Source organism: Ailuropoda melanoleuca, chromosome 1 (assembly GCF_002007445.2).
Source record: "Ailuropoda melanoleuca isolate Jingjing chromosome 1, ASM200744v2, whole genome shotgun sequence".
In the NCBI taxonomy this organism is placed as follows: Eukaryota; Metazoa; Chordata; class Mammalia; order Carnivora; family Ursidae; genus Ailuropoda; species Ailuropoda melanoleuca.
In genome coordinates, this window is record NC_048218.1 from 27,243,067 (window position 1) to 27,256,168 (window position 13,102).

The window sequence follows — 13,102 nt, forward strand, 5'->3', positions numbered from 1 at the left end:
CACACCTACTTTTCTCCCCAGCTGAAAATCACAGTTCAGTGTAAATAGTAAAGTTATTAAAAACAAAGCCCCAGTTTTATTAACAGAGAATCCTATAAAGCATTCTTTCCCATAAAATACGTATTTTCTTATATATTTGGAAACAACAACTCTGGTCAAGTCTATAATTGGGAAGAGGACTTTTTTTCCCTTATTGAACTCAGAAAATGAAGGGACCTTTCTGGGCATCTCATTTAGATTCTGCAGAGCTATTAATTTACACACAAGTGGATGTCTGCATTCCCCAAAACTGAGGGAGTTAGAGACAAATATTAAGTGACAGCATGAGCCATTAGTGAGAAATGTCACATGGAACTTCTGTAGAACAGCGCAGAGCATGACTCTAAGCTAATGAGCCTTCGCGCCACACAGGAAAATTCATTTCATTACCATATAGTCACATCTTGTGTGTGTTTATAGTATTCTTTCAAAATGTTAGAATAGCTTGCAAAAATATTCAGCACTCACTTTTATTATCTGAGCTGGTTCTCTGTATTTGTAAGTATAAGCCGAAGATGCAGTAATGCAGGCACATTCACTTACCAGCTGGGTTTGTAAAGATAGGATAGCTTTTGTTTTTACAGTTGCCCAATCTGAACACTCCTCTTACTAAATCTGGTCAGGCTTCTGAAACCCTGAGCTCCGGATGTACCAAACTCCACAAGGAGTATTTTGTAAGGAAGAAAGAGGGATGTAGTGACTTTTAAAGATGAAAAAGAACTCAGATCATCTAATCCAACTTTCTCTTTCAAAAATAATAATACTCATAATCATTAGCTACTTTTTTTGAACATGTTCTCTGAGTAACATTTTGAGCCAAGATCTTTACATTTATTATCTTCTTTAATGTGCTCCACAGTTTCGTGAGTTGGACAGTAACTGTCCCATATTTCTAATGAGGAATTGAGAGACAGGTAACTTGTCCAAGCTCACACACACAGTAAATTGTGGAGAGCCAGGACCAGTGCTGGTGATGCTACTCTACTTTCTACAAATCACAGCCCAGATGGAGAGCAAGGAGGAAAGTTGTATTTAGGACCCAGGCCTCCTGACGCTCTCTTAGTAGGTTTTCCTTTATCCTGTCTCGTATGCTCCAAAATGGGTATAGTCGTCCAGCACGTGTTTATACACTGACCTTTTATCTAGTAGGAACAAATTTACTTTTTTGGAAACTGCATCTCACTTTATTCTCACTCGCTGTCTTGAGTTTGCTTAGATCTTCATCCTTTTCAAAGAGCTTTCACGTGTAAGACTAATTTGACACCTGCAGAATTTCTTTCATTTTAGGCCCAGGTGTTTATATTGAAGTTGTGGGGGCTGGGAGAGAGGGATGAGGTCACAGAGGCAGACAAAGGTCAACCTTAAGAGAGCAGCCAATTCACTCAATAGTACGAGCCAAAACAAAGCTGATCCGAGTAAACTGAGTTAGCAGTATCTCTGGGGTAAAGGAGACAGTTTCTTTCACATCTTGTCATTTCAAAACATGGCTCCTCACTAACTAATGTTAGGCTAAGAAATAGATTTTGTAGATTTCTTGGAATTGATAATGTTCAGTATCATTGTTAATACCCTCCAGAATAATGACCTTGAAGCAGAGGGAGGGAAAAGGGTATTTTTTGAGCACTTGTAAATACATTGCTTTTCTTCTATAATACCATCCATATAGGTATTTTGTCCATTTCACAGATGAGAGAACATTTCAGAGATGAATTTCAAAGAGGCCAAAAACAGCGAGATAAGTAGCAGAGCTGAAGTTTTAATCAAAAGCGGCCTGCTATAAAAATCCAAGTTCTTTCTTCCACACATGCAAACTGGTAAATATAGAAAGAACAATGAATATCTGAAAATTGAAGCTTTCTACTATGCCAATTTTCTCAGGAGCGTCAGTTCAGTTTTCCATCTCAGAAAGTGGAAGTTAATACATAAGTGAGAACAGAAACTTTGCAACAACATTACTGCCTGAAAGGTATAAGACAACGATGGCTGCATTGCAACAGGGCTGGTGAACAGGAAGGGTGAGAGAGCCTGGGTGAGAAAGGTCTTCAGCCATAAAACAGTGCTCAGTCTGGACCCACAGCGGGAAGATCGGTCCAGTGCTGTAGGCTTGGGCCGTGTATGGTGCCCACTTAATTTCTTCACTACCTCCCTCATCCCCCCTCTACTTTCTATGTTAATGAAAGAACAATGATGTATAGATAACATCATATGAGAGCTAGGTGTAATCTGAAAAACCATCTGACCCAAATGCTTTCTTTGCAAGACGGGGAAACTAAAAACCAGAGTAGCTAAGTAACGTTCTCAAGGTCACAAATCTAAACCCAGTCTCTCACATCTATTAGAAACACTTTCTGCTATGCCCTGGAAACAAAACACAGTATATTCAAAGCATGATATACAAAAGTACAGATCCCCCAAATTATTTCCCTTATAAGACCTTAGAAAATGATATTTGAAGGTCACTAGAGGTTGATCATTTAATAATAGCCAGTAACGTACAAACATAGACACACTGAGCCAAATTCTGGGGGATGAAAAATAGAAAAAAATGCCGATGCAACCAGTGTTTGTTGTCAACACACAACCCTGAGATTCTTCTTATTTTAATCTTACAGTCTAAAGTAGTACTAGAATATACATGTCAAAAAGATGCATCCTGCATGCTAGGCCATTCTGACTGAAAGCTATTTATCTTATATGAAACTGCTTTGCTCAAGAAATAAAGAAGAATGACTTCTATTTGTTGATAAGATGGTGAGTTCTGATGATTCGGCACCATGCTGCTGCATGCATGCTTATTTTTATCTATTCTCTACTCTGTGAATCATATCTCCTACCACCATGCTGAAGATTAAAGGCACAACCTTCATGTACCTTGAATGATAAAGACCTTGAATATATGGTTGTATAAAACTAAGATATATTAAAAACAAATGCATGTCACAGTCATAGGTTAAAAATAGTTAGCTTTGTGTGTGTTTGTGTGTGTGTGTGTGTGTGTGTGTGTGTGTGTGTGTGTAAGAATGGAGCATGCAAATTGGCCAGGATTTTATGTATGCATTTTATCTTGATCATTGAATATAGTCAGTTTGGGGATTGTCGATAAATTCCTAGTTTAAAGCTTCAATGCTTCTTAGATTAGGAACTGGAAAGTTTTGCTTTCCTAACCCTTCACTATAAAAATTGAAGACAGTGGACACCTGTTTTGAGAACAAGAGTTAAAACTTTGAGATGATGGAGGGAAAACTACAAGCCCGACGTGGGCCTTTAATACATCTAGAGAGACCAAGAGGCTGGGGGAGTGGGACAGGGACAAAAACAGAAATCTAATACTTGGAGCAAGCAGTTTTCCTTTTTTTTTAGGCCAAAATAGATAGCGTTGTACCCACTCTGACCTTGAACAGGTAAACTGGATTAAACTCTTCAGGTCCCCGCTGGACAGGGGGTAAAGGCGTTTCTCCTACAAGCCGATAGAAGGGCCGGTGAGTGGTGTTATGATTACAGGATTACCTCTGGAGGAGGATAACGACTTTGGGGTTCTGCAATCCCGCCAAGGCCAATACCGAGATATTCTGAATTGCATTAGAACTGAGCAGAATTAGGTCACTGGCACCCTCAGCTGGGAATCTAGATGAGGTTAAAAGGAGAAGAAAAAGTAGGGTGAGACTCGGCTTTTGAAGAAGCAAAAGAGCAGAATCTGTTTATTTGGTGCACATTAGGATTTCTCTGTTTATCATCTGAATTTTAAAATGGCTTGTTTGCTTTGAATAAAGATTCCCAGTAAGAATAGAGAATGTGTGTGTGTGTGGGGGGGGTGTGTGTGTGTGTGTTGTTCATTAACACAACCTTCAGGACCCCTTTGCCTTGCTAATAAATGCCTCTTGCAAATAATCAAGAGAGTTAACTGCTATTTATAGTAAATATTTTCTCTTTATTCTGAACCTGTTCCTCTTTTCCCACATTTAGAGGCACTTTGATGTGTCTTAAAAGTGTGTCTATGAGAATGTGTACAATTGTCCTCAGGGAAAGCGGGTGATGGAAATATTTTGTTCTCCATGTAAGCACAGGAATAATTAAATTTTAAATTGGAGGAAAAAAAAAACAACCTAGTAACTAAATAACAAACTGTCCTAGAAGCTGTGTATCACATATTTTAGGTACCTGCAACCTTTGTGTGCAGTTCTCGGTGAAGAGGAAGAGGGGAAGGGTGGGTTGTGTGCCAGGCTGTTGGCACCAGCTGTGGTCACAGCAGCTCCACATTGCTCAACTATCCCCAGTTGTGCCTTCCTGCCTGCCTGCCTACCTGCCCAAAACGATGCAGGGCAAGAGGCACGTCCCAGCCAGGAGCCTGGAACACGAGCTGCCAGCAGGGGAGATTTGCAGTTATGCCAAGCAGCAGTCCAGCAGTTGGCCTGACAGTGTGCCAGGGTAGCCTGGTGCCCTGGCCCCTGACATGCGTGCCTGGTGTTTCCAACCCACTTGCCATATGATTTGAATCTAGATTCTAGAAAGGTACAGCTTTTAAGAAATACAGGCTAACCATCATATACACAGAAGAGAAGGCACAAAGGCATTTGACTTTATGTATTTATAAATATGTATTTAATATATATTTCTAGGTACAGCCGTTTAGCTTTATGCAATTCAATTTCTTCAGGTTTCTTTTTGGGTTTCCTTCCCTGCTGAAGAGTTAATTGATGATCAATGCCATATTCCATATAATACAAAAAACGACAAAATGAAATGTAAACATTTTTAGTCTTCTATCAGAGAACAGCGCCCAGAGTAGAGAGTCCATAGAATTTTCACCTCGGGCGTCTAAGGCACGTGTAATGTACTTGTTTTTATATTGCACTACGATTGTGTACTAGGCATGACTTTGTAATGATTACCCTGGTCAAACAAGACTGAATCCTCTGTTACCAGATGCCTTCCCCAAAAGCCCTCATTCTGTGCTTTGCATTGAGTAGATGGATTATAGATGCTTGTAGAATGAAAAACAAAAACAACAACAAAACAACAATTGCTTGTAGAATGAATTAACATTGAGGGAATGAAGAGATTTGTAAATTATAAGGAAGCTTTTTTTCTGATTATAAAACTTTAGTCCCTAGCAATCCCACCTCACAGATAAAAGTTTTTGTAGTAGGCCGATGAGTGTTGGTATGTGTTGTCAAGATATATGTTGTGTATATGTTCACTGTGTGTGCATGTGTATATGCAAGAGTGTAAATGAGTACATTTCTAGAGGAACAATAATGTAAAAACTGTCAAAGTTTGAAATGTGCATACTTTTGTATCCAGAAATTCCAGTTTTAGAAATTTGATGAACTTCAACATACAAATGCAAAAAAAATGCTAGCTAAACTACTACTACTTTTGGTTAAGTGTGAACTTTCATCAATAATTGATATGTTAAATTAACTAGCATATGCAAACAACAAGATACTACGAAGATATTGAGAGACTGTAATACATACTGACATAAAAATTTGTTCAAAACGGGGCACCTGGGTGGCTCAGTCAGTTAAGCGTCTGCCTTTGGCTCAGGTCATGATCCCAGGGTCCTAAGATCAAGCCCCACGTCGGACTCTTTGCTCAGTCTGCTTCTCCCTCTCCCGCTCCCCTTGCTTGTGCCCGCTCGCTCGCTCTCCCTGTCAAATAAATAAAATCTTTAAAAAATATATGTTCAAAACATATGAAATGGTAAAAGCAAATTGTAGATCAGTAATATGCAGGGTAACCCTATTTTTGTCAAATCATAATTTTTAAAAATAATGAAATTAGGTTATTTTTCACCATCTCAATAATTTAATCTATAAGAAAAATGAAACTGATTTTCCACAGCTCCTAAAGAAGCAATATATAATGATAGTTTTTAATCTTACTTAAAATAGTCTTAACAAAATGGGTCCAATATGACAACCCAACCAAGGGTAACTATTTCCTGGGACCAAAGCCTTCCATAAGGGTGTCTGGTTGGGCAGAGTGGCAACCGTGCTGATGCTGAGCAATTAGATCTCAGATGAGTGTGCCCCGGCCTTACTGAGGCAGGCAGCATGGTGCAAGGGGGTGTTGCTGTGAATGTGAGTGCAGAGATTCCCTCCCTGGCCCACATCTCATCAGAATGTAGACTATGCTGTTAAGATGCAAAGAGAGGTGTTGCAAAAAGAGGGAGCGTCATTTCAACTCCTATTCCCTCATGGCCTCAGGAAAACAAGTGTGTTATTCCATGAAGGGATTCCTGTTTTCCATTTGTTGTTTTTCCAAATGTAGGTTAGTATTCAAATGACATGAATACCAAAAAGTCATTATTATAAAACTAGCACATTCAGGTAATTTAAGGATGTGCTTAAGATGAAATCAGAAATAACTAAGAGTTGTGCCATATCGTCTATTCAGTGTTCCTCCTTGGACAACACTGCCCCAGGACAAATAAATGCAGCCGTAGATACCTGGAGAATGCCTGAGTTTGGTTCTGAGTGACTCAACTGGGGCCCCAACATGAAGCTGAGGTTTTGAGCCATGCTCAGAGAGGTTGACATAAGCTTGGTTTGTCCTCTTTGGAGACGGCACCAATAGAGAAAAAGGGGACCATAATTCAAAGAGCCAAGAGGTATCTTCATTTGAATTTCAACAAAATTTCTTATTTGATCTTTAGTTTCTACTTCCTTTAATTAATCTAAACATCACATTCTTTTTATTTAAAAAAATTGTTTATTGAGCACTTTCATTGGCCAGGCATTTTCTTATGCCCTGTAGATTGCATTATTTTATAGTACCCAAAAGAAACAGAAGCCCAAAGAAACAGAAGCTTCGTACCTAAAGCACACAAGACAATAATCAAAATCTGGAATATTTGGGTGAAGAAAGTTGAGAAAGAAACCTATGTGAATATAGGCAGATTTCTCTCTTTAGTATATGAGAACTTTTTCCCAGAACTAGGATGTAGTTTGAATTCCTTAAAGCTTTCTTCACTTTTAGTATAATTGAGATTGCTTATACTTAATTAATTAAATGTCACAATTCCAATAGAATTATTTTATGAATAATTATATTAGCTGTCTTCTGTTTTAATCACCATGCCACTTTTTATCTTTATCGATGACTATCTTAAAAGGTTGAAACATGTGCTTTACACAATTCCATAAAAATTTTGGTAAGAAATAAAATATTTTCATATTCAAATTAGTTCTTTATGACAAAATATTTCCTAATTAATTTTCTTGCAACATAATTATTTTATTTTCATTATATAGAGTACAGAAATGTTTGGGGCTGCTTTCTGGCCTTCTGATTATGCCTGCTGTTAGCTGGCAGCAATAAGAGGCACCCTTTTTCAAATTATTTAATAATTCTCCAATATGCCCAGATTTGAAAATACATAGCCTTTGGAATATTTGCAAACCATTCAGGGGCTTTATTGAAAAACTGTACCATTTTAATTTTTTTGTTGTTTTTTTATTAAAATATAAGACATTATAGATGATGTGAGAAATACAGAGAAAATCTACCTAAAATTTTAACACTTTCATTTGTGAATTATATGCATGTCTGTAGATCTTCACATAATTTTAGTAATAGGATACTTAATCATATATATTGTTTTTTTAACATATTATCAGAAACATTTTGACATAAAAAAAATGCACTCATATCTCACATGGCAAGTCTGTAATTTTGGAGGCAAACTGTTTCTTATTCCAATGTGTTATTTGCCTGGTTAGCTTATATGATTGGACCATGGGCCAAAACGGATGAAGGTTATAGTTTCAATTTCTAGGTAGGTCAGCTAGCTTTACTCTGTTTCATGGCCACATGAAGGGATTAAATGACTGAGAAAGAGAATACAGACATATTAGCAGGAATTCATCCCCTCTGCTGGAAAAAGTATCCATAGTACAAGACCTAGGTTTGTGCCAATTCCAAAGTCATTAGTGTCAGGATGGAAAAAAAACAAAAAAACAAAAAAACAGGGAAAGGAAAACCCTGACTCTCCAAACACAAAAACTGAATGCTATATAGCTTTCATTTCCATAATATAACATAATAGCCTGGCTTTTCTTTTTATAGTTACAGTTGGGGGGCTCCAGCTGATCACCTGCCTGAAATTATCACAAGCCTGGTGGGAAGCATTTGAGGAGGCATAGTCATGTTTTCATTTCACTAGGAAATCATTTAGCAAATTACTGCTGTTCTGTAAATTACTGTGCTGCATAACTTTCATACTGAGAAACTATTTCCTTTTTCCACAAAAATTGCAGATAAAAAGTTCCTATAATAAATAATCTGTATTTAAAACAAACCAATTCCTAGAATTCAGAGAAGGTGATATAGCATTTCTCAGGTGAAAAAAACCAAATTTTATTACCAATATTTTAAAATGACATATTCTCTGTTAAAGTCAGAGTTTTATTTATTGTTTGTTTACTTTGTTACCCTTTGAGGGGAATGGATAGAGGCTTCTGAAGACGAAATAACAAGCTAAGTACTTATTTTTTGAAAGAAAAAGAACTAATTTTGGAAATCAGAGTTCTTTAAGCCCAAGTCTTATATCTTGAAGAGAGTCCTACAATCAGTAATCAACCTAAATAGAACATGGTATTGGGAGCAATTTTTATTATGCTAAGTCCTGTTTAAAATGTCGGTCTGAAGGGAAATAACTCAGTTCTTTTAATTTTGTGTTGAGGTGATAGGCCCAAATATAATCTGGGGAAATATGGCCTAGGATCGCACTCCAAATATGGTGCATCACTGCTGATGTAGCAGGAAGCATTACAAAAGGACTAATTTCTCTGGCCTTTTCCAGAAACACTTGGATAATGAAACACAGAGCTGGTTCTTCCACTTCCGTGGCAAGAAGACAGAAAAGCAGAGGCAGGGGAGAAAGCTTTCTTTCAGAGAATGAGGTCCCATTTCCGTGCTGTCTTTTCATAACAGACGGCTTTGGAAACAAAACTGAATGACTGATATTCACAAACACTAACGAATATTAGGAAGTTTCACCCTAAACTTAAAGGCTTAACTTAAAAGGTTTAAAGAGAAAATGCTTCATGGTGGCTAAAACTTCTAAATAGTTACATTAGATGCATATTAAAATTAAAGCTCCTGATACCTAGAACTAGTTATACCATCAACGGACTTAAATATCTAATACTTGAGTCCACAGTTAAAAAAAAAAAAAAGTTGTGCAAACATGGAGAAGATTCAGAAGAATGGCATAAACATGGTCTTACTGTTGCAAATTCAAGCTTTGAGGAAAAGGTTAAAAGAACTGTTATGATTCATTTGGAAGATGAGTAGACTAAAATGATCTTTATCATTTTTTCCCAACCTTTCTCAACCTGTGTTCCTCATCTAGACCACAGAATACAAAAACTAATGTGACTCTTTTCTCAATTCTGTGGATGGTACATGAAAGAGTACCATTCTAGATACACTGAGGAGAAGTGAATTCATTACATACAACGGTGCCTTAGGGCACCACCGCTCAATTCTCTGTCGTAAAGGATGTTGATAACAATTGGATACACAGTAGAACATAATGTTGGCAAGTTATCTGAAGCTTAGAAAATGCATTTATAAAAGCAAGGTATCTGTAGACAAGATAAAGGGTAGATTTCCTAAAGATGAATTACTTAGCATTTGACTTTTAAAAAGTCTATGGAGGAAAATTACATTTCCTTCTTCCAGGATTTTGGAGCTGGGATTTATTCCTGTGGCCAGAATAGGATAAAGTGCATAGCCCAAGGCAGAGGTCTTGATCCACCTTGGAATGTATGCGTTTGGTTCTTCCAAAGTGGAGTTATTCAAATGTCTAGAGTGGAGAAGCTCTGAGATTAGAAGGGGAGAGAACTAGACACGCTGGTAGAACTGACGGGTGGAGGCCTAAGACACATCTCCTCCCTGAGGAACCCACCTCCTGGTGCAGAGAAGCACACGTTGACTGGTGTTGGGGAAGGCAAGGAAAGAAACTTCACCTTGACCAAGAGGACGCGGATGCTAAAGGCTTCTTGAGAAGAGCAAAACTTCATAGTGCTGCTTAGGCTCTTCAAAATATCTTTTGTTACATCATTAGTGTTAATTTTTTTCAAAGAAAATGTCTGCTGAATCTAGAATACTGCTTTGATAACACAGAGTTACCAATCTGAATATAAAAAATTGTCCTTCAGAACTACAAAGATGTGGAAGACAGACTAAATAAGGCAGAGTCAATGGAAATGGTGTTTTACTATCTCAAAGCAACTTGGTTTCTGTTTTGATTTTTCTGGTGAATGCAAATATAAGAAAATTCTGAAGACTTTTAGTTTTATTGTTAAATTCCAAGTAATTGAAGTCTTACTATATGTTGTTGCCCAGAGTGATATTTTATTCATTACTCCACATTACCAAGATTCTAGAACTGTCCGCAAAGTTCACTATTGAGTTGGATTCTACATTTAAACTACAAATGACTTTTTCTAATGTTACTTTAAGGAGTATTTGGACAAGGCATCAGTCAAACTGTGGATACAATCTGTTTTCTCTGGCAACTTATCATTAATGTAAAATGAGAGTCCATATTGATCTTCGCTTATGCAAGCAGTTCACATGAATTCCATGAAACTGCAAGTGAGCAAAAAAAAAAAAGGGCAAACTCTGTCTTCTAGGAAAGCAGGGCTTGAATATTTGAGTGCAAATACCTCTTTTATAATAAACAAATATATTGTTTACTCATGGAAGTTTCAAATGTAACGAAGTCAAGGTTGGTATAGCTAAAACAGCTCAAAGACGAATGAGTACATGAATAAAACTTGTCTTGGCTTCTCCTAACTGCTGCCCTCTTTTCCATTTACAGCTATTCAAGAGCAAGAAAATGAATCTGTGCCCCTATCCTTAAGCTCAGACATCTCCTTAAATAAGTCACAGTTAGACGACTGCCCAAGGGACTCTGGTTGTTATATCTCATCAGAAAATTCAGATAATGGCAAAGAAGATCTGGAGTCTGAAAATCTTTCTGACATGGTACAGAAGATTACTATCACAGAGCCAAGTGACTGAACACACATTCTCAACTTTATATCTACGGATGCGTTCCATTTTGACTCTACTTGCACTAAAAAATCAAATAGAGAAAGAAAGTATTTGCCGATACAACCTGAAGTTAAAATGAATGATTTTACGTAAAAGCTTATGTCTCTAACATTCCCAATTATTGTAAATAGTATGTATATTTATTATTTTAAATGCCACATGTTAATATTTCACTTGCCTGTATTAGAATAAGTATAGTGTAAGTCTTTGATAGGTGTGACATAAGCTTTATTCAGCTCTAATTAAGTGTGAAATGATAAATTCTTCAGGAGGAAAACCTCCTTTTTTTCATACCTGTCAGTTTTGCATTTGTGCCTGCTATTCAACAAATAGTAATGGAGCATGTGTCTGTTTAACCACCTGCCCAAGCAACATTCACACTCATTTTTATACTTAATGGGAAAGTGTGAGTTAATACTGGACACATTTTATCCTGATCCATAGTGGAGTTTTAATAATTATTTTTTGTTAATTTCTTCACAGTTATCTGTTATAAAAATATAGAACACAAGACCTTGTTGATCCTCATTTAGTAAAACGAATTTTAATAATTGTACAGATGTTTCATCTTTAATTGTAAATATTTTTAACTGTGAAATACCCTAATTTTAATAATAAAAAGAACTATGTGCATTTGCTATTTTCTGACTAGTGGTACTTAAAAGTAGTTTTATACTAGACCTCTAGACAAAATATCTCTTACCAGACAGTTTTATAGTCTGGTGATTTATGATTCCCAGATGAATTACCTCACCTCAGTCTGTCTCCTGAGCCCCAGATCTGTGTTATCCAACTTCCTGAATACTTCAATGTATTAGTCAGCTCGGGCTTCCATAATAAAATACTGTAGACTGGGTGGCTTAAACAACAGAAATTTATTTTCTTAGAATTCTGAAGGCCAAAAGTTCAAGATCAGGTTGCAACATGGTTGGATTCTAATGAGAGTTCTTCCTGGCTCACAGATAGCTGCCTTCCCACTGTGTCCTCACACGTCAGAAATAGCAAGCTTCCTGGTGTTTTTTCTTAGAAGGGCACTGATCCAATCATGAAGGCCCCACCCTCACAACCTCATTTAAACCTAATTATCTCCCCAAAACACCATCTACAAACACAATACATTGGGGGGTTAGTGCTTCAACATACAAATTTGTGGGGAAAGGGGTCCAGTTCAGCCCATAGGACTCTAGAAGCTTCAGATCAACATACCCAAGTCTTTGATTTTTCTCTACAAATTTGTCTCCCTTTTTTAAATTCCAAACAAAGCCCTCTCTTTAATGACATCAATACCCAACCAGTTACCCAAAGCAGAAAATCATTTTTCACTTCATCTACATATACCCTTCTCATATGGATTTGATATGAAATCAAGTCCTACCTCTAGAAGTGCTTTGCCATTCATGGCTTCCTTTCCATTCCTATGGTTGCTGTCTTGCTTTGGTATCTCATGAGCTCATGTATGAAATAGTGCAATAGCTTTCCAACTGACCCCTATTCTACCAGTGCCCTACCATTTAATCCATCCTCCACACAGCCTCGAGAAACATCTAACATGTAAATCAAATCATGTACTTCCAGCTTGAAATTTTTTTTATAGCTCCTATCTTTAGTATAGTATTTAAACTTTCTCCCAGGCTATATAAGGTTCTTCTCAATCATTTTTTACCCATCCTATGAGTCATAGCTTTCCTCTCCCACCTCTCACTCTACACTCTCCAGCCATAACAATCTACTTGCAATTCTGCAAATTCACTATTTTCTTTCTGACTTTTCTAATGCTATTTATTTTCCTGGAGTGGCTCCTGTTATTTTCTATATCCAAGATTCTCCCTTTGTTTTCTGTCTTAAGACTCATGACAAGGGGTGCCTGGGTGGTGCAGTCCTTAAGCGTCTGCCTTCGGCTCAGGGCGTGATCCTGGCGGGCCGGGATCAAGCCCCACATCAGGCTCCTCCACTGGGAGCCTGCTTCTTCCTCTCCCACTCCCCTTGCTTGTGT

At 37.4% G+C, this 13,102-nt stretch overlaps 1 protein-coding gene and 1 long non-coding RNA gene across 2 annotated transcripts in view; both read left to right on the top strand.

The window, feature by feature from the left end:
- Positions 1 to 11,747, top strand: part of SAMSN1 (SAM domain, SH3 domain and nuclear localization signals 1) — a 48,905-nt gene extending 37,158 nt beyond the window's left edge. The window contains exon 8 of the mRNA XM_011218707.3: positions 10,874 to 11,747. Within this exon, the coding sequence (XP_011217009.1) occupies positions 10,874 to 11,076 (203 nt within the window). The 3' untranslated portion in view covers positions 11,077 to 11,747. The remainder of the gene's footprint in view (positions 1 to 10,873) is intronic.
- LOC117801565 lies at positions 2 to 9,237 on the top strand. The gene is made up of 2 exons (XR_004624227.1): positions 2 to 2,790; positions 6,439 to 9,237. It is a non-coding gene; the product is annotated as an uncharacterized LOC117801565 (long non-coding RNA).
- Positions 11,748 to 13,102: the final 1,355 nt, after the last annotated feature.